The 22,046-nt window shown below is 40.0% G+C and overlaps 1 protein-coding gene across 1 annotated transcript in view; it reads right to left on the reverse strand.

Moving 5' to 3' along the window:
- Nucleotides 1-21,445, reverse strand: part of ARMC1 (armadillo repeat containing 1) — a 25,930-nt gene extending 4,485 nt beyond the window's left edge. The window contains exons 1-6 of the mRNA XM_005867921.2: nt 21,233-21,445; nt 15,569-15,789; nt 13,780-13,871; nt 5,179-5,368; nt 903-1,019; nt 744-818 (exon numbers count right to left, since the gene is read on the reverse strand). Of these exons, the coding sequence (XP_005867983.1) occupies nt 744-818; nt 903-1,019; nt 5,179-5,368; nt 13,780-13,871; nt 15,569-15,751 (657 nt within the window). The 5' untranslated portion in view covers nt 15,752-15,789; nt 21,233-21,445. The remainder of the gene's footprint in view (nt 1-743; nt 819-902; nt 1,020-5,178; nt 5,369-13,779; nt 13,872-15,568; nt 15,790-21,232) is intronic.
- Between the last annotated feature and the right edge of the window lie 601 nt (nt 21,446-22,046).

Raw genomic sequence — 22,046 nt, forward strand, 5'->3', positions numbered from 1 at the left:
GGATGGGAATGGCTGGGGGGGCCGGGGGGTCTCCTGGGAAAAAAGAAGACATATGCAAAACTTTAGACAATTAAAAAAAAAGACCAATGCAGCCCCTAGCCAGTTTTGCTCAGTGGACAGAGCATTGGCCTGCAAACTGAAGGATCCCGGGTTCGATTCCGGTCAGGGGCACATGCCCGGGTTGCAGGCTCGATCCCCAGTAGGGGGCGTGCAGGAGGCAGCCGATCAGTGATTCTCTCTCATCACTGATGTTTCTATCTCTCTCCCTCTCCCTTCCTCTCTGAAATCAATAAAAATATATTTTAAAAAAAGCCCTAGCCGGTTTGGCTCAGTGGATAGAGCGTCGGCCTGCAGACTCAAGGGTCCTAGGTTCGATTCTGGCGAAGGGCACATGCCTGGGTTGCGGGCTCGATCCCCAATAGAGGGCGTGCAGGAGGCAGCCGATCAAGGATTCTCTCTCTCATCTGATGTTTCTATCTATCCCTCTCCCTTCCTCTCTAAAATCAATAAAAAAATATTTTTAAAAGAGTCTGAAATTCACAAAATGTAAGATATAAAAACAGGCTGAAATCCACAAAAGATCTTTCTATACCTCTAAAAGAGTTGTTAACCAAGAAACACTGAGATAATCTAGCCCAATCACATTGCTATATCCTTGGCAGCTATTGGTTTAAAAACAATCTGCTAGCCATAGAGAACAATCGGGAGTCAGAGTTAGGTATAAAAGTCTGTAAAGCTTTTACCTCTTCTCCACTTTCACTTTTCACAACTTGCTGAGCCTTCATAACCTTGGTTGATGCTATCGCTGATGCCAAAGCCTAGGCCAAGATAAAAAAGGGACAAATTTGAACATTGATTTGTTTCCTAGGATCTTGAGCATATTCAGCATTTAATATACTAACCTCTGCTTTCAAATCTGACCGGATTCGCACCACACATCTTTGAACAGCCATTTGAAAAGTAAAGCTAATGACACCTTTAATTTTTAACAAAGCTTCTTCACATAGATTTCTCCGAGACTGAAAAAGTAAAAGCAAATTGTTATCAAAATTGGCAAAATAATAAAAGGGAATAAATCAACTGAAACCACACTAAACTAGTCATTAGATTTGGGGGGGTGAAGGGGAGAAGGAGTAGCATCATGGGGAACAAATGTCCCTATTTCAGTTCCACCATCTCCTATGTGAGGACATGGGGAGATTGGTGCTTAGTCAAGTTTATTACATGTTATAAGATCAACAGAATAGTATTCTCTGCTAGATTGTTTTCAAGCTCATTACTAATATTTAGTTTTGATAACTTTACCAAGAAATCAGCCAATGTCAATTTAAATCTTAAAGCAAAAAGAAAAAGTGCTGCCGAACCGGTTTGGCTCAGTGGATAGAGCGTCGGCCTGCGGACTGAGGAGTCCCAGGTTTGATTCTGGTCAAGGGCATGTACCTTGGTTGCGGGCACATCCCCAGTGGGGAGTGTGCAGGAGGCAGCTGATCGATCTCTCTCATCGATGTTTCTAACTCTCTATCCCTCTCCCTTCTCTGTAAAAAATCAATAAAATTTATATTTTAAAAAAAGTACTTTGTTTATATAAAAAAAAAAAAGAAAGAAAAGTGCTGAACAGTAGACATACCTTTCGCTCAAGGATGGGCAAACACTAGTCCGCCAGTTGTTTTTGTAAATTAAGTTCCAGCCCTAGCCGGTTTGGCTCAGTGGATAGAGTATTGGCCTGCGGACTGAAGGGGCCCCAGTTCGATTCTAGTCAAGGGCACATGCCTGGGTTGCAGGCTCAGTCCCCACTGGGGGGCATGCAGGAGGCAGCTGATCATTCATTGATGTTTCTATCTCTCTCTCCCTTTCCCTTTCTCTCTGAAATCAATAAAAATATATTTTTAAAAATAAAGTTTTACTGGAACACACCTGCACCTATGTGTTTACAGAATGCCTGAAGCTAGTTTCATTCTACAACATAGTTAGTACTTGGAGACCATATGCCCTGAAAAACCTTAAATATTTACTATGTGGCCCTTTAAAGAAAAGGTTTGCTGACCTCTGCTGTAGCTTAAATATCTCTAAGGACAAATTATAATAAAGTTAGAATTAGTGAGCATTCATTGTTTGACTATTTTTTAAAGCACTTGGTATTTATAACCATCACTACATCCTTCATAAATGGCATTCTCAATAGGTACCCACTTCATTTTCTAGGATTATCAATATCCTCTTTTTGGTTCTCATTTTGCTGTTAAAGTACAATATCACCTCTCAATGCTTCTTCAACTCCTAATACACTACCCTGGTCTTCCACTTACACCACAATTATTCCATCTCTGTGTCATCTTATCTCCAAGGTCCAGTGTCTAAAGCTAAGGGATTTTCTTTTTACTTCACCCCTCAGTAGACTATTATCATTTCCACGTAGAAACACAGACATATTCCAGTATGATTTTATTTTCATTTGTCTTCAGATATATCCACTTAGATATCAAGTAAGTAGTTATCTCAATCACAAGATCCAAAGAGAAAATGAATTAAAAAGTAGTTTCTCCTCATTCCATCTTCCTCCCCAGCCCACACATCTAAATTTTCTCATTTCTGTACTGACTATACTGAGACTAGGTTCTAATTCCATACTTCTTTTTTTTTTTTAAGGTAGGATTTCCACCACTGTCTTATTTTTTTTTTTTAATATATTTTTATCGGGTTAGGGGCATGTGCTGGGGGGTGGGAGTGGGCGGGGAGAGGTCAATGGGGGGGAAAACATATGTAAAACTTTCAACAATAAAGAATCTTAAAAATATACATATCTATATCTATCTAGGTAGATAGATAGATATAGATATATATTTATTGATTTCAGAGAGAGGGAGAGAGAAATAAAACATCAATGATGAGAGAGAATCATTGATCAGCTGTCTCCTGCCCACCTCTTCCTGGGGATTGAGCCCACAACCCAGGCATGTGCCCTTGACTGGAATCGAACCTGGGACCCTTCAGTCTGCAGGCCAACGCTCTATCCGCTGAGCCAAACCGGCTAGTGCTGATTTGGTACTTCTGAGGGGACAGGAATCTACAACTGACTCCAAGTCTCTGGATCACACCCTGAGAAGCACTGCCTTCAAATTACCCAATTCATTCTTCTCTTTTATGAAATAAAATCAGCCTTCACATTTATTCCCACATCCCTCCAAACAACTCACATTCTTGCTATCTCCCTATTTAAACCAATTTTTCACTACTCCCTACTCCTGACTACATTTCAATACTCCCCAGGCAAGGATCTGGGATAGTGGGCGTGGCGGTGTGCAGACCCGCAGGGGCTCATCGAGTGCACTGCCTGTGGACTCCGCTCTGCTGAGTCCTAAGTTCTGTCAGTCTCTTTAGAAGAGACTAACTTTTTAAAAATCATAGAGACAGAAAGTAGAGTAGTGGTGGGCTGCAGGGAAGGAAGACAAGGAAGTGATTGTTTAATGGGTACAGAATTCCAGTTTTACAAGATAAAAAATTGTACATACATAGATGTATGGTGGAGATGATGGCACAACATTATGAATGTATTTAATACCACTGCAAGCTATACTTAAAAATGGTAAAAGTGGTAAATTTTATGCTATATATATATTCACAATAAAAAATTGAAAAGAATTTTGCCCAGGCAGCTTAGTTGGTTAGAGCATGGTCCCAACATGCTAAGGTTACAGGTTCAATCTCCAGTCAGGAAAAGAATTTTGCCCAGGCAGCTCAGTTGGTTAGAACATGGTCCCAACATGCTAAGGTTACAGGTTCAATCTCCAGTCAGGGCACAAACAAAAATCAACCAGTGAATGCATAAGTATGTGGAACAACAAATCAATGTTTTTCTCTCTCTCAAATCACTAAATTTAAAAATATTTTGAAAAATTTTAAAAAAATATTTAATGTAATAGCAATGTATTTGGAGGCTTATAACATATGCAGAAATAAAACATATGATAACAATAGCACAAAGACAGAGATAAAGGAAATAGAAGTACAGTGTTATGTCTTACACGATGCATAAAGTGACAGAGTAGCCCCCACTTATTCACAATTTTGCTTTCTGTGGTTTCAGTTACCTGCAGTCAACTGTGGTCCAAAAATATTAAATGGAAAACCCCAGAAATAAACAATCCATAAGTTTTAAATTGCACACCATTCTGGGTAATGTGATGCAATTTCATGCAATCCCTCCTCCACACACACAAATAATTCATCCCTTTGTCCAGCGTTTCCATGCTGTAAACACTACCTGCCTCTTAGTTCCTTAGCAGTCCTCCTGGTTATCAGATCAACTGTTATGGTATCATAGCACCTGTGTTCAAGTAACTCAATAATGGCCCAAAGCACAAGAGCAACGATGCTGGCAAAATATGCCAACGATAAGCCATAAAGGGCTTCCTTCCTTTAAGTGAAAAGGCATGTATGTATAGGAAAAAACACAGCATATATAGAATTGGGTACTATCCGTGGTTTCAGACATCCACTGGGGTTCTTGGAACTTATACCCGTGGATAAGGAAGAACTACTGCAATAGTAAGTGAAGCTACACTGTGATAGTTAAAGATATATAAAATAAACCCTAGCGGGGAGGAGGGGGGGGCAATGGGGGGATAAGGACACATATGTAATACCTTAATCAATAAAGAAGAAAATTAAATAAATAAAAAATAAAAATAAATAAACCTAAATCAACAAATAAGAAGGAAAAAGGGAGGCGATCTTGGCAAATGTTCCACGTGCACTTGAAAAGAATAAATATTATCTTGCTGTTGGGTGGGGTATTCTATAACTATCAATTAGGTTAAGTTGGTTATTAGAGTTGAGTCTTCCATACCCTTACTGATTTTCTGTAGAGTTGTTCTATTAACTGAGAGAGTGGTATTCAAACCTCTAGCTCTAACTGTAGATTTATCTATTTCTCTTTGAATCTGTCAGTTTTTGCTTCATGTATTTTGAAGTTCTAGTTATTAGGGTATAAATGCTTACAACTGTGATGTCCTGTGATTAACTAGCCTCTTGGGCACAAAATGCTCCCCTTTATCAGTATAAAATACTAACATTGGGACTTACTCTTCAAGACTGTTAGCAGGTGACACTGAGGAAACTATTTAGTTAACATGATTTCTCTTTCCCATCTTATGAACCACGTGTTTATAAAAGTCTTACCGTATCATCAAGACCATCTATATGTAAAACCACCGTTTTGGCACGTTTGTTTGTAGTTCCCAAAAAAAATTGCGCTTTCCTTCGACGTGAATTCATTTCATTGAAACTATCACCATCTGCCATATTGGAAGATTGAAGAATGTCATAGATTTCAGAGGCCAGCAGTTTTGTTTCTCCCGGAGTTGTAGTCCTTGAAAAGAAATATATAAATTAGTATTGTCACTTCTATTGACTCTATAATTTTATTCCTCAAGTTTGCAAAGTCTTGCTTTCTTCATTCTGGTTTGTTCAATTTAAAATACCAGTGAATCCTAAACTAATCAGTAATGTAGAAAAAGCATCTAGTCCCGTGGTCGGCAAACTGCGGCTCGCGAGCCACATGTGGCTCTTTGGCCCCTTGAGTGTGGCTCTTCCTAAGCCTTAGGAGTACCCTAATTAAGTTAATAACAATGTACCTACCTATATGGTTTAAGTTTAAAAAATTTGGCTCTCAAAAGAAATTTCAATCGTTGTACTGTTGATATTTGGCTCTGTTGACTAATGAGTTTGCCAACCACTGATCTAGTCTATGATAAAGTCTTTGCATTTCATTTTAAACCCATGGTTCATTGAGATTCAAAACTCATCATCACTACAATGCTATAAAAGCACATTTAATTGAAATCATTAATTAAGTAGGAAATCAACTAAAAAGATCAGAATATAACAAGTCCCTGGATTAACACTAACATTCAGCTCCCAATTTGAAAGTAACCTGACCTTCAAGAAAATACAACATAAAAATCCGAAAGGAGAAAACACATTAGAAGATCATTCATATTAGAATTATTTCAATAGAAATTTCTTAGAAAATTCAAACTAATTTTGTTTCTTAATTTGCATTTTTACATATTTTTCACAAAGCATGTATCATAAAACCACAATTCAGACAAGAGTTTTCATTCTTACACTTTAAATCCTGCTATAGCTTCCCACATAAACATCTGTGCCATGCTACCCAACAAACTTTCTACACTGAAGAAATGTTCTATACCTGCTCTGTCCACTCACATGTGGCTATTGAGCGCTTGATATGTGTCTGTCTCTCAAGTGCAACTAAAGAAATGAATTTTGTTTACTTGTAATTAAATTTAAATAGCCATATGTGCCCAGCCTGTGTGGCTCAGTAGCTGAGCATTGACCCATACACCAAGAGGTCCCAGGTTCCATTCCTGGTCCAGGCACATACCCAGGTTGCAGGCTTGATCCTCAGTAGGGCGATGCAGGACGTAGGCACATTTCACCTCTAAAGTCCAAATCCTTTAACATACATTCAAGGTCTTTAAAATCTAATCTCTACCAACTGAACTCTACCATAACCAGCTCATTGTGACCTTTTATAAATGTTTTTCCCTCAGCTTTCAAACTCTTATTTCTGCCTTAAAGGCTCAGCTCAACCGCCATTCAAAGTACTATGCTTGTACTTTTACTATTGATTTTAATTTTCTATTTCTATCTCTTCAAGAATAGGGCTGTATTCTCTCTGTACCTTCCACAAAGCCTAATACATATTTTTGCAATCCATTTGCTTATTGAATGAGCAGGAATACTACAATGTCTAATATTCAGACTGTATACATTCTAGCCACAAAGACCTTCAATTCCAAACAACTTTCTAGAAGGGCCCTCAATTTATTATACAAGTGCTTTTTTGAGTCACTGCTGACCACAGAGGTCAATTACTTCAAATGACTTTGGCTCTGTATTGCACAAAGCTATGAAAAAGACTACTTTTTAGGAGATGTCTCAGCACTTTTCTGATAGCTGTTTTAGTTTATTGAAAAGGCCACTGTAGTTCTGAGATATTTTAAATACTGCCAATCATAAGTTGTAAAGAGTACGAGGATACTGGCATATTGCTGACCAACAAATCAATTAAAAACAATTATTTCCTTCTTTTAAAAAATATGCTTTTGAAGAAAAAAAAATCCAAGAGCATTTACAGAATAAAAAGCTTAGTCTTTATTTTTAATAAACCAAAATTATTGTTCAAATACTATGATACAAAACATTCAAGTAGAAAAAGTCTACAGTTATATAGTACATTTGGCCATAAATGTTAGAGAGAATGTATAATTAAACAAGTATTAATTGCCCTAATCTTCCTAGGCAGTTGAAAATGGAGAGCTGATTAATGCCCTGGATTTAGTTCAGTCTTTAAAATCTGACATCAGAAAAAAAGACTACCTTGAAAGGCTCCTTCACAGAGTAATTGGAATTTTTCTTTCAGTAATTTAGTATTCCATAATGAAGTATATTGACTCCTCGCCATTTTTTCTAATTACTTATCTATATTGAAAAGGTTCAAAACGTTATTCATAAAACGCAACTAAAAACTGAACTATGATCTTTATTATACAGCAAAAATAATTTTCATTCTGAATGCAAGTATAATATTTCCTTATTGGTCATATACAGCAAGTCACTCTAATTCTAGATGCTGCTAATAACATTTTATATTGCCCATGAAGGCCAGTTAAGACTTCCATATACTTTATTGTGAGGCAGGATAGTAAGAAGCTAGGAAAATTCCTTGACAAGTGGAATGTGGAAACTGAGACAGGTAGATGAACAAACTGGCCAAGCATTTACAGTCAGATACAGGTCACCAGGATGGGAAGTCGTGGGTGCCTAGCAGCAGGCAAAACTGGTGCCACCTCACCCCCAGGGTGGCCTTTCCTCCCCTAGCACATTGCTGGTCATAGGATCCTTCCCTGACCTTTCCTCCCTAGAGATAACATCTAGGCCTCAGTTGTATTTCAGCTCCAGGCCCAGAAAAGCAGTAAAACGAGGCAGACAAGACCAGGACCAGCTGCAATGACTAATGACCCCTGCCCTGGTCCTGACCAATCAGTGGAGACCACGACCCTAAAAGGATATTCTACTGAGATCTCCCCTGAGGACTCCCCTAAAATCCCCACCCTTGGAAAGTAAATAAAACTCAAGACAAAGAAGCCAGTGTGTGCCCACCTTGGGGCACCCCCATTCGAATCTCCTTTAAATAAAAATATGTTTTTTACTGCCCTAGCCAGATGCTCCCTGGATAGAGCATCAGCCCACTGACTGAAGGGTCCCGGGTTTGATTCTGGTCAAAGGCTCAATCCCGAGCTCTGGTCAGGGCGCCTGCAGGAGACAACCAATGGATGTGTTTCTCTCACATCAATGTTTCTGTCTCTCCCCCTGCCTTCTACTCTCTCTTTTTTTTTATTTTATTAATTTTTATTTTTTTTTTGCTAAAAGTATTACAAAGGGTATTACATATGTGTCCTTTTTTTTCCCCCGCCCTTGACAATCCCCTGCCCTCCCTTACCCCCCAGTGTCTTATGTCCATTGGTTATGCTTATATGCATGCATACAAGTCCTTCGGTTGATCTCTTACCCCCTTCCCTCCTGCCCCCCAACCCTCCCCAGCCTTCCCGCTGCAGTTTGACAATCTGTTTGAGGCAGCTCTGCCTCTGTATCTATTATTGTTCAAGAGTTTGTAATGGTCTCTATTATCCATGAATGTGTGAGATCATGTGGTATTTTTCCTTCATTGACTGGCTTATTTCACTTAGCATAATGCTCTCCAGTTCCATCCATGCTGTTGCAAATGGTAAGAGTTCCTTCTTTTTTACAGCAGCATAGTATTCCATCGTGTAGATGTACCACAGTTTTCTAATCCATTCATCTACTGATGGGCACTTAGGCTGTTTCCAGATCTTAACTATGGTGAATTGTGCTGCTATGAACATATGGGTGCACAACCAATGGATGTGTTTCTCTCACATCAATGTTTCTGTCTCTCCCCCTGCCTTCTACTCTCTCTTAAAAAAAAAAAAATCAATGGAAAAATGTCCTTGGGTGAGGATTTAAAAAAAAAAAAAAGTAAGTAAATATGTTTTGTTTCTTTTAAACATATTTTTATTGATTTCAGAGAGGAAGGGACAGGGAGAGATAGAAACATCAATGATGAGAATTGTTGATTGGCTGCCTCCTGCACACCCCCCATTGGGGATCAAGCCCACAACCCATGCATGTGCCCCTGGCTGGAACTGAACCCAGGACCTTTCAATCCGCAGGCTGACACTCTATCCACTGAGCCAAATCGGTCAGGGCAATAAATATGTTTTTATTGACTTGGGTGGGGGGGGGGAAGAGGGGAAGGGAGAGAAAGATAGAAACATCAATGAGAAAATTTGTCCTGCACGCTCCCTATTTTATAAAGTATTACTCTCTGCTTTCCATGTGAAGAATAACCTCCATTTCCTCTCCATACTTCTGCTTTTTTGTTTCCCCCTTGATTACTGTTAAATGGAAAGTTTCTCTTCAAAGTAGCAACCCTTCACAACAGATTTTCTTGGTTCTGTGGCTCTGGGATATGGGAAGACCTCTCTTTTACTTCCTTAGCTGCATAAGTCCATGGAATCACAGCTAAATCTGCCCTAATTCAGTATGCTGACAGAGATCCTGTAGGAATCCCATCCTGACTGGCTAGACATCAAGAAAAAAAAAAAGTATAGAACATAGATCTCTTGGCTACAGCTTGTTATATGAAAACTAGAGGCCCAGTGTACGAATTCGTGCACTGGTGGGGTCCCTCAGCCTGGCCTCGGGGATCGGGCCAAAATCAGCTTTCCGACATCCCCCGAGGGGTCCCAGACTGTGAGAGGGCTGTTCTCGAGTGACATACCCCGGAATTGGGCTCCCTCCTCTCTGGTTCCTGGTGCATCACCCGAGAACCACAGCTGCCAAGCCACTGCAGCTCGGCAGCTCCTGCGTTCAGCATCTGCCCCCTGGTGGTCAGTGCATGTCATAGCTACCGGTCGGAACGTCTGCCCCCTAGTGGTCACTGCACATCATAACTACTGGTCAGACAGTTGCTTAGGCTTTTATATATATAGATGGGATGCCAAAGCCCGATTCTAATACAAAGTCTTAATGTTTACAAGCCAAGCCAGCACAAGCAAAAACACATACTTTTAACATTCAAACATACAAACTTCTAAGATGGTTACTATGGTAAACAGAGGTGATGCCTTAAAAGTTTGAAAGGCAACCTTCAAATCTGAGATCTCCAACAGCCAAATGAGTTGCAAAATGTATATAAGAATCATTACATCACATCTTCTCTTTTGAGAGGGCTATAGGACCAAATTAAAATGATGGAGTATGCAACAGATGTACATCTGTTTTACTACTGAAGAAGCCAGCAACAATTGTTCTAAAAAAAAATGCTATATTTAAATTAAAAGATAGGCCACTGTGGCAGCCATGGAGATACAATGCTTGGATCTTCCTTTAACAAAGACATATGCCTTTCAGCTGCAGGAAGTCTAGTAATAGAGCCACCAACAATTGTGGCTTTGATATTCATCATACGCACCTTTCATTCATTCACTCCAAGGCCTGGCTCTTCCAGGGCAGGCCCCAGCCACTGACTGAATAGTGGGGGCCTGGCCATTCCTACCTAATGAAAACCCATCTACAGGGTAATCCTTGCTTTGGAGCTCCCCGCTGTTTTGGCTGTCCAACTTGTAGTGCAACCTGAGACTCTCCTTGTCCATTTAGTTTCCTCTCCACCTTCCTTTTACAGATGTGAATCTGTGTTGTAGTCTAGTCTGTAGTCCAAAACTGCTTCATTCTCCTTTATCCTACAGACCTTACCCCACAACAAACCTCTTCCATTTCTTACTCCATATCAGCATCTCCTTCCACATAATATGCTGAGATAATGTCCTGAACTAACACACCACTTCTCTTACAAATATACAAGTAGTTTCCCTATTTTATAGATATACCACAACCATAGCCAACCAACCTAAGAAATTATTTTTTTAAATATATTTTTGATTTCAGAGAGGAAGGGAGAGGGAGAGATAGAAACATCAATGATGAGAGAGAATCATTGATTGGCTACCTCCTGCACGCCCCATACTGGGGATCAAGCCCTGGACATGTGTCAACCATGACCTCCTGGTTCATAGGTCAATGCTCAACCACTGAGCCACACCAGCTGGGCAAGCTAAGAAATTATTTTATAGGCTAAATCTTTGAAGTTCAAATATGAAGTATATTTTAATATATCAACATTAATTTTTCAACTAATTTCTTAAAATTTTAAAAATTTTACCAAATATTTTCAACTTCCATAACTATACCTATTAAAGCAGTGGTTCTCAACCTTCCTAATGCCACGACCCTTTAATACAGTTCCTCAGGTTGTGGTGACCCCCAACCATAAAATTATTTTCATTGCTACTTTATAACTGTAATTTTGCTACTGTTATGAATCGTAATGTAAATATCTGATATGCAGGATGTATTTTCATTGTTCTCGACCCACAGGTTGAGAACCGCTGTAAAGGAATCCATAATCGTCCAAGTTCATCATATGAATAAAATAGGCCTACAGAAGCATCCTTATTATGCTTAAACCTTTCACTGTATCCAATAGCACTATATATGTCAGTTAAAAATTGTTAACTATAGTGCCTTGGCCAGTGTGGGTCATCTGGTTGGAGCATAGTCCCGTATACCAAAAGGTGGCAGGTTCAATTCCCAATCAGGGAACATACCCAGTTTGTGGGTTCAATCCCCAGTTGGGGCACATGCAGAAGGCAACCAACTGAAGTTTCTTTCTCACATCAATGTTTCTCTCTCAATCTCTGTCTCTCCCTTTCTCTCTCTAAAATCAATGTAAAAAATAGTTAACTATAAGGCACTAAAGCATACTAGGAACAAAAATAAGATTACCTTGTATTTTACACACTTTAGAATTTATAAAGCATTTCTACAGATATTATCTTGTTGGATTATCAATTGCTTTGCAGGTATTACTTCAGACTTACAGATAAAGAAACTGATGGGCAAATAAATTATTTGTCTCAAGTTAGAACTAGATTTCCAAATTTTTACTAATGGAATTGAACTCAAACTGCAGGCAATAGTTAATACAATTGATGGCAGTCAATATTTTGTTATTAATTCCTAACTGATCACCTGAATAAAAATAAGAAAACTTCAGTCTCTACCTTGTCATTATCAAAGATCTAAGCACAAAGAACTAGTCTGTCAGGTAGCTGACCCCATGAAAACAAAATATTTAAGTAATGTCTAAAAAACGAGATTAATAGCCCAGACTGGTTTGGCTCAGTGGATAGAGCATTGGCCTGCGGACTGGAGGGCCCCGGGTTCGATTCCGGTCAGGGGCACGTGCCGGGGTTGCAGGCTTGATCCCCAGTCGGGGCTTGCAGGGGGCAGCCTATCAATGATTCTCTCTCATCATTATGTTTCTATCTCTCTCTCTCCCTCTCCCTTCCTCTCTAAAATCAATAAAAAAATGTATTTAAAAAAGAGATTAATAAAATTTATCCAGGAGCCAAGAACACTAATAAAAAAACACTGTCTTACAGGTGAGTTTAGATGATTCTGCACTGATATAATTTAACTTGTAGTATTTGACAATTACAAAAGAACTTTTATGACCACTCAAACCAAAGAAACCGCAAGGTAAGTTTTAAAAAGTCAAATTAAATTAAGTGATTATTTATTAGTTTTAAAGGCAGTCATCTCCTATATAAGATAAAAAATGAACTTAGATAAAGCCTCAGAAAGCTTACCTTTTTCTTCCAGACACAGTGGAAATATCAAAACACTGAATCTTCAATTTCTAGCCTCTACAAAGATATCAGCAAGGCCTAAGAAAGGAGCAAACCAGACATCCCCAGAGGCAACACAGCTGAAGGACCAGAGATAAAGTAACAGCCTCAGTATTTTCCTCACCCACAAAACTGTTATCAAACCTACTTCAAAATGTTGTAAATAACAAGATGAACCGTACATTTACAAACCACCCATTAGCTAAAATGCTAATTAAATAGCACTAGTCCCTGAAAGCCTTCTCAATGATACTCATGAAAATATCACCGAAAGCCCTTTTTGTCATAATACTGATTAAGGTTCTTTTCAGTTAAGACTGGGATGAAGTAACAAAAGAATTTTGTGCTGTACTGTAACATTGCATATTTTCAAATGTGATTAGTCACCTGTATTGCTCCGCTAGCAATTCAATTTACTTTACAAAACTTCACACAATGCAAGATTTTCTTTTTAAAAAATATCCGTAAACATAATGTTTATCAACATTTTAAAATAAAATTTGAACGTTTACATAAGGACTAGTATTAAAAACAAATATTTAAGCCCTAGTCGGGTTGGCTCAGTAGATAGAGTGTTGGCCTATGGACTGAAGGGTCCCGGGTTCGATTCCAGTCAAGGGCACATGCCTGGGTTGTGGGCTCAATCCCCAATGCGGGGTGTGCAGGAGGCAGCTGATCAATGATTCTCTCTCATCATTGATGTTTCTATCTCTCCCCCCCTCTCCCTTCCTCTGAAATCAATAAAAAATTTTAAAAAATATATATATATGTACATATATAAGAATATTGGCCATCAGAACTTTTTTGTACATATAACCCATATTAGAATTAAAATTTCAGTAAAATGATATATTAACAATGAGTACACATTTAACAAGAAGATCCACGTTTCTACTGCATTGGGAGACACTATTGTACTTACTTCTGTATAACGTTTTGCAAGCTTAACATCATACCCAGTTCTCCCTTCATCTTTTCTCGGTTAGCACGGCATTCTGCCAAGTATCGAAGAGCCTACAGGAGAAACAGTAATACATTAATTCACGTGTCCAGACTATTCAAAATTAAACCCACTACTAACTTACTGCAAGAGGAAAACAGCTTTTTGTTTTGACAATCAATTGGTTTTGAAGTGTTTAGAAACCCTTCTCTAAATGTGATCATCAGAGCAGTCCCCTTGGGGTAAAATGATCCTTTGAGCTAAAGTAGCTGATTCTGCTCTTTGAAATGAAGGCTCCTAGCTTATCTGCAAGGTCAAAATTAGATTGTTCCCGGTTTTATTTTCATCACTTCATCTTGTCAAGGATACAAGAAACTATATTCCATTTATTAACTTCAGGGAGTAGTCCCTCTAGCCATCATTTCCCTAGATGCTTTTCACTTAAGAATCAAAATAAACTGCTGAGGGGGACAAAACATACAACCACCTTCATGGAATCAACTGCTTCTAGTTTTACAATTCACCTTCAATATGTCTTTTTGTACTGAAAAGCAAAAGATGAGCTCACCTCACAATTTTATACTTTCTGAGTTCATTTTTTCTAGGGTGCTTTTTTCTTAAAATTTAAAGTACATTTTGTAAGTATATCCTTCATATGCCAATTCTCTAGAGATCTCATTAGCTGTTCTACAGACCCCATAATCTCTCATCATTCACCAGACTTTGGTACATGATTTTCAGGAAAATACCGCTGTGAACCACCCATCCAAAACTCTGCCATCTCAGTCCAGTGACGTTCACATTTTCTACTGGTCCTCTACACCATTTTCAAAGGGCCTGATCTTTACCAAAAACGATGCCATCTATGTAACCACAAATTCAACCTCTCTCTGTCTACAATCTCCTATCCTTTCTGCAACTTGACTTTCATTTCAGTCCATAAAGGATTAACAGCCATGGGTACTGCCATCCTTCCATAAAAAAATAATAACCAGGACAAGAGGCAGCATAGCATTGTAATCCCTGAGAAGAGAAATGACAAAGTGGGCCCTACAATTGCCCCATCTTACTGTGTTGGAAGCAGTTTCCAGACTGTAGCACAGGGAGGAGGAGCCCAGATGGAGCTCACTGTTCTTGCTGAGTTAGGGGATCAGAGATCAGAGTTGGGGAGGTTGGGGTGGTGCAGTATAATAAATATTTGATCTGTCTGGTTCCTGGCACAAAGCTCTTAAAACCCTTGGAACTTTCTGGGTGGCAAGATTGAGCTCTACAAAAACTCTTGGACAAGGAGATTCAGAATTTCTCAGTTGTGACTACGTCCCCCGCCAGGAGGGAGGTGCACTCCAACTCCACAGGAATAGAAGTTCCTGTGCTCAGGACCCTTCCAGACCTTGCCCTATGTACCTGTTTACGTGCTTCCTTTATAATAAACTAGGAAACGTAAATAAAGTGGCTTCCTGAGTTCTGTGAGCCATTCTAGTAAATTATCAAACCTGAGGAGGGGGTCAGTGTAACCCCCAATTTATAGCTGGTCAGTTAGAAATATGGGTGACCTGATACTTGCAACTGGCTTTTGAAGAGAGGGCAGTCTTGTGGGACTTGGAGTTTAATAGCGCCAGCTAGTTAGTGTCAGAATTGAACTGGACTGTTGAACACACAGCTGGTACCCACAGAGGATCAGAGAATTGATTGGTGTCAGAAAACACTTTTTCAAATTCTCCTTAATCGTAAAATTACAACACTGAGACTGAAACTACTAAAGGCAACTTACGAGCAAAGCTGAGTGGACAACTGGGGGGTTGGGATGGTCCATAAATAAAATAAGGCCAGGCAGACATCCTTGATCCTGGACAATGGCTCTTCTATTTAATGGATCTGCTGCCAGATCCCGCAGCTGGTTAACTACCGATAGAGCATCGGGTTCTTCATTCATGGTGGAGGAGGAAGAATTCATCTTCTATGCCATACACATGAACAAAATCTTCTTAAGTTCTGTAGAAATAGTTTGCAAAATTAGTTCTAGGCTGCTGAAGGACATTATGGCATTTGTTAAACAATCAGGATTACAACACCTTTAGAAAGAAACAGATGAGTCTAAATCACGAAAAAGAATTGGCAATTCCACAGTTTAGGTAAAATGAACATAGGCAGCTGACTAAAAAAAAAACAAAACAAAACTTGTTTATGTGTATACAATGTTCAAAGAATATATGTCATCTTCAATATTACAATAAATTCCTTTTAGTAACACACATTTTAACACTAAAGTACCACAATGAACAAGATCTTTACAGTTCAAGATTGTAACACACAAAGGATTGTAACCTTCACTACACTTCTCAAACTGTAACATTACCAGTGCTTTTTTCTATAGAACATTTCTGGAGCCTAAGTCCCATCTCGGGGAAAATGGCTAGCTGACAGCTTTTTTCTTATTCATCTATGAACAAAACCCAGCAAACTGAGAATACAAAAGATAAAATCCATCAGGAAAAAGGAAGGAGTCAAAGAAGGCTGTGAACAAAGAAACCAAGAAGAGTACCTCACCCTGGGCCTGAGGCGAGTGGAGTTTGGGAGGTCACAGTGAATCTGATCTAAATCTAAGCACACCTGTCCATCTCTGAGTGTGCCATGTTCAGAAGAACAAAACAGAATTTGGTTGATTCATTTGACAGATAAGTCAACAGTCATAGAGAAGTTAAATTCCCCCCAGGTGGCAAAAGTTAATATGGTATAGAACTTGGCTAAAATCTTATTTACTAGCTCCTAAACTGGCCAGCAGTCTTTCCACTTCCCATACAATTCTTTTACATTCCTATACAATTCCATAAAAGTGAACATGATATTTTTTTTAAAAAAATGTAACATGGTAAACATACAAAAACAAAGATTATACAAAATAATCTTCATATAAACAGAAAGTTAAAAATATAACTTCAAATCAAGTTACACAATGTACTAGTATACTCCTTACCTAGAATATAAAGGTACAAATACTTTCCACAAATTACTAAGTTTAATGTTAATTTCAATAACATTGCCAACTGGGGAAAGATGTTGGAGACAAAATTATAACTATAGAAAAGCTATTACAGTTATTTTGGCCCAGCAGGTGTGGCTCAGTGGTTCATGGCTGACTACGAACCAGGTCACAGGTTATGGGCTCGATCCCCAATAGGGGACGTGCAGGAGGCAGCTAATCAATGATTCTCTCTCATCATTGATGTTTCTATCTCTCCTTTCCTCTCTGAAATCAATAAAATAAAAATATAAACTTATTTTGTTGCCAGTGTGGCTCGGTTGGTTGGATGTTAACCTGCATGCACCCGAGGGGTTGCCAGTTCAATTCCTTGTCAGGGCACATGCTTGGGTTTCAGGATTCACTCCCAGTAGGGGGCGTGCAGGAGGCAGCCAATTTACGTATCACTCTCACATAGATGTTTCTGCTTCTCTCTCTCTCTCCCTCTCTCTTCCTCTCTCTCTGAAAATCAATTAACAAAAATTTTTAAGTTATTGGAGGGGGGGCAGTAAGAAAGTAGAACTGGCTCTACCATATATTTAAATTTACAAAGTCATTAAGAGTAAAGCAGCAGGACTGGGGTGGAGGTAGAGCGAGATAAAAATATTACTCCCAGAAAAGCTGTTTATATACTCAATAAAGGGAGTCAGACTCAGGGCCCATTATTTGGTAACCATGATTTTAGGCAAATCACTTATTCTCTCTCTCTGAAAATCAATAACAAAAATTTTTAAGTTATTGGAGGGGGGCGGTAAGAAAGTAGAACTGGCTCTACTATATATTTAAATTTACAAAGTCATTAAGAGTAAAGCAGCAGGACTGGGGTGGAGGTAGAGCGAGATAAAAATATTACTCCCAGAAAAGCTGTTTATATACTCAATAAAGGGAGTCAGACTCAGGGCCCATTATTTGGTAACCATGATTTTAGGCAAATCACTTACACTCTTTATCTGTTTCTTAATCTGTAAAATGGGGTTAGTTGTAGCAGCTACCAAATGGTGCAATGTCCAAATTAAAGTACATGTTAGATTGGTGCCTAGCACATAGTAAATGCTCAATAAATGATAGTTAAAAGTTACAAGGAGTCAAAAATCAATGAAAAATTATTCAATAAATTGGAATAACTTCTAAGCAATTTTTAAAACAACTAAGGATCTTTAACTCATACCACGTACAAAAAAAAATCATATTCCAGATAAAATACATAAAATGTATAAAGTTTTTAAGTCTGCAAGCAAATGAAAAGTAAAGGATTCAGAGAAAACAGGGCTTTATCAAGATAGTATTTGAGAGGCAATTTCTGAAAATGAAAATATTACAGTTACTGGAGCAAGTAAAAAAAAAAGATTTAAAGAAAAGAAGTAGACTGAATACACAGGCATAAGACGGGGCTTGGGGGCATGGTGTATCTTAGATGCTTCTATTATCAACAGCCTGAATATCCCTGCTTATAAACCAGCTTACCCATGAGCTTTATGTGCTGTCACCAACACAGACCCTAATCCACAATGGAATCAGCAGAACCAATTACAGTGGGGCCTTGACTTATGAGTTTAATTCGTTCCGTGACAGAGCTCGTAACTCAAATTACTCGTATGTCAAATCAAAAAGTGAACGAGTGAGACACGTGATGCTGGGCTGATGTTGTGGCGTTCACTGTGACATTCGCTGCGCCAACTAGCGGTGGGGTATCTGAAGCTGGCTCGTAACCCGAATTTTAGCTCGCAACTCAAAGCAAAAAGTCAGCCGAGCTCGTATCTAAAAAAAACTCGTTAGTCGGGACACTCGTAAGTCAAGGCCCCACTGTACTGGCTCAAAGGCCCAAGGGCCAAGTCACAGTTAAGAACCAAATACTCAGGGTGATGGCTTTTTACATAAAACATTGGCCTTGAAACTGAAGAGCTCTATTCTCACCGAGGAAGTCCTTAGAGAACTAACTACTCAGTGGGAAGGATTCTGAAAAGCATACAGCCTTCTTGTTCCTTTGAGATGAACCAAAGTCAAAACAGTTAAAACTTCCAATCCTCAAAGCTCAGTGATGGGGAGAGGGCTCAAATAAGGATCTGCATAGGAAAAGCAACAAATACCCAAACGTAAGGAGCAGAGGCCGAAGCTGTGGTCAAGTACTGCATTTCCTATGGCACTTAAACGAAGGCAAAGAAAGGCAGGCAGAAGCTGTGATTTGCTCCCCTAAATTAGATGAGTTTCTTTAAGATATATTTTTATATTTCAGAGAGAAAAGGAGAGGGAGAGAGAGATAGAAACATCAATGATGAAAGAATCATTGATGGTCTGCCTCCTGCAAGGCCCCTACTGGGGATGGAGCCCCAAACCCGGGCATGTACCCTGACCAGGAATCCAACAGTAACCTCCTGGTTCATAGGTCCAGGCTCAACCACTGAGCCACACCAGCTGGGCCTGCATTTTTACTTTTAAGACCGGCACCTGATGTCTTACAAGTTAGTTTTGAATTACTATTTAAATATTCATGTATATTTTAAGATTTTTGGATGCAAAGCTAAAATTGCCAAAACAGACATTGTTAATTTTTTAAAATCATATCCTCACCAGCAAATGAGAAAAATGTAAAAACAAAAAACAAAACTTTCTCTGTCTTTATAATTCGTCTTATTACAACACATACGTACATACTGCATACCTTTTCTTTTCTTTTTTTTGTTGTTGTTCAATTTGGACAAATCAGTACAAGACAGTGGATACTCCCCAAACGTTAACAAGGTCTTTATAATTCGTCTTATTACAACACATACATACATACTGCATACCTTTTCTTTTCTTTTTTTTTTTTTTGGTTCAATTTGGACAAATCAGTACAAGACAGTGGATACTGCTGGGCCTGCATTTTTACTTTTAAGACCGGCACCTGATGTCTTACAAGTTAGTTTTGAATTACTATTTAAATATTCATGTATATTTTAAGATTTTTGGATGCAAAGCTAAAATTGCCAAAACAGACATAGTTAATTTTTTAAAATCATATCCTCATCAGCAAATGAGAAAAATGTAAAAACAAACAAAAAAACTTTCTCTGTCTTTATAATTCGTCTTATTACAACACATACGTACATACTGCATACCTTTTCTTTTCTTTTTTTTGTTGTTGTTCAATTTGGACAAATCAGTACAAGACAGTGGATACTCCCCAAACGTTAACAAGCACTCTGGTCACCTAAGAGATCTTGTTAAAAAGCAGATTCTGATTTAGTAGGTGGGGTGAGGCCTGAAATTCTGCATTTCCAACAAACTTCCAGGGGAGGGCTATGGTGGTCAGGGGAACCACACTTACAAGAGACTAGGAGTGAGGTGATTGATGTGAGACACCTATAAGGGTAGATGTCTGAAAGATTTTTCTTTCAGCCAAGATTTATGATTCGACTCAAAGAATTATTAAGCTCGCAAATACTAAGAGCAACAGCGGGCACACACACCTGGTCAGTGAGGAGAGTTTTATTTATTTATTTTTAAAATATATTTCTTTATTGATTTCAGAGAGGAAGGGAGAGGGGGAGAGAAACATCAATGATGAGAGAGAATCATTGATCGGCTGCCTCCTGCACGCCCCCCACGGGGGATCGATCCCACAACCCGGGCATGTGCCCTTGGCCAGAATCGAACCCAGGACCCTTCAGTCCGCAGGTCGACGCTCCATCCACTGAGCCAAACCAGCTAGGGCGAGGCGAGTTTTTAAAAGACAACCATAAGCATTGAGATCACACCTGGCTTTCCCCTGACTAGCAACTCACAGCAACTCTTTGAAAAGTTGGTTCACCCCCTTCGAGCCTCAATTTCCTCACATCATACTCCTGAGTAGCTGTCCAGATCAAACAAAATGAAAACTTTAGATGAGAGAGTACCGGCAGCTACCAAACAAGAACCATCCTTGATACTGTGGGGACTTCTATTCCCCCAGATTTGGGGGAGCATGTCCGGCACCGCCCTAACACATCAGCACACCACCTCGAAAGGGGTTGCTAACAGCACCAATGCATCCCAAGAAGGGTTTTTTTAAATACAAGGATGTGAAGACTGGTCCCTCTTGAATGAAGTCAAACACAACCATGTGATTGTGCTCTTAGTGTAGACATCAAGGTGCAGAAAAACTAATAGAAAGTTACCGGAGAAGCACCTGGAGAGATGAAGCGAGATGACACCCATTAGTAAATACTAGGGTTCCTACAAATCAGGCGTGCGGGGGACGGAGAGGAAGCGGATACACCTGACATTTGCACAGGGCACATGGGAGCAGGGCGCTTTCACGGGCCCGGCGGGGTCCTGATAAGAAGGCGGGCGGAGCGAGCGCCCTGCCCAGGCCGATCCGCCGACTCGGAGCAGGGTCCGCTCTCCGCGGCCTTCCCGGCCCCGCCGCTCGGTCTCCCGCCCCCGGACCTTACGTACCGCTCCCGGGGCTTCAGGAGTCCGGGGCCTGCTGCACCATCGGGGCCGCACCAACGGAGGAGGCAGAGGGCCCCGGAGGCGTGGAGCGGGCCCCCCCGTCCGCAGCCGCGGCCTCGGAGACGGCGGACTGACTCCCAAAGCCAAGCAGCGAGGGCGCCAGCGGAAAAAGGTTCTACGGACTCTCCCCCATGACCCTGAACCCGCCGGCGGTGCTGCCCTCTGATTGGCTGATGCCATTGCAACTCGAAGAGAAGACACCCAATCCGCGAAGGCGTTCTTGCACGGAAGCGTTCATTGGTGACCTGGGGAAATGCACTGAGTGTTGAACGGAAGGGGCCAATGAGAGCCCAAGAACCTGGGTTGGACTGAACGCCGCTCCGTCCGCTGAACGGGATTCCGGCTGAGAAATCTTCGCCCTTTTCCAGCTCCGACTTCCTGCGCCCCAGCGGCGTGGGGATCCCCCCGCTCTTGGGTTCAGAAATTCAAATGGAACGTGTTGTGTGTTTTTGTTTTATTTCTCTAGCAACTCTTGTAGTTCTAATAAAGCAGTTTCATTCGCTTCTGTGAGTCTTCATAATCTTTAACATTTATTTGAATTTTTCCAAGAACACTGGCACCATCTGAGGCTTTCTATTTCGTTCACTCCTTGCTAGAGTCTTCCTAGCAGCTCGAAGTTCGAGTACTTTGATTCGTCCGTAAGTGAGTTTAAAAGCCAAACGTTTACTTTTGCCCAAATTTACTTACCTTCCCTAATTCTTGATTACCCTCCTCCTCCTTCTAATAAACTCAAACAGCAAATAGGAGCAAAGTGGAG

This window comes from Myotis brandtii, unplaced genomic scaffold (assembly GCF_000412655.1).
Source record: "Myotis brandtii unplaced genomic scaffold, ASM41265v1 scaffold254, whole genome shotgun sequence".
In the NCBI taxonomy this organism is placed as follows: Eukaryota; Metazoa; Chordata; class Mammalia; order Chiroptera; family Vespertilionidae; genus Myotis; species Myotis brandtii.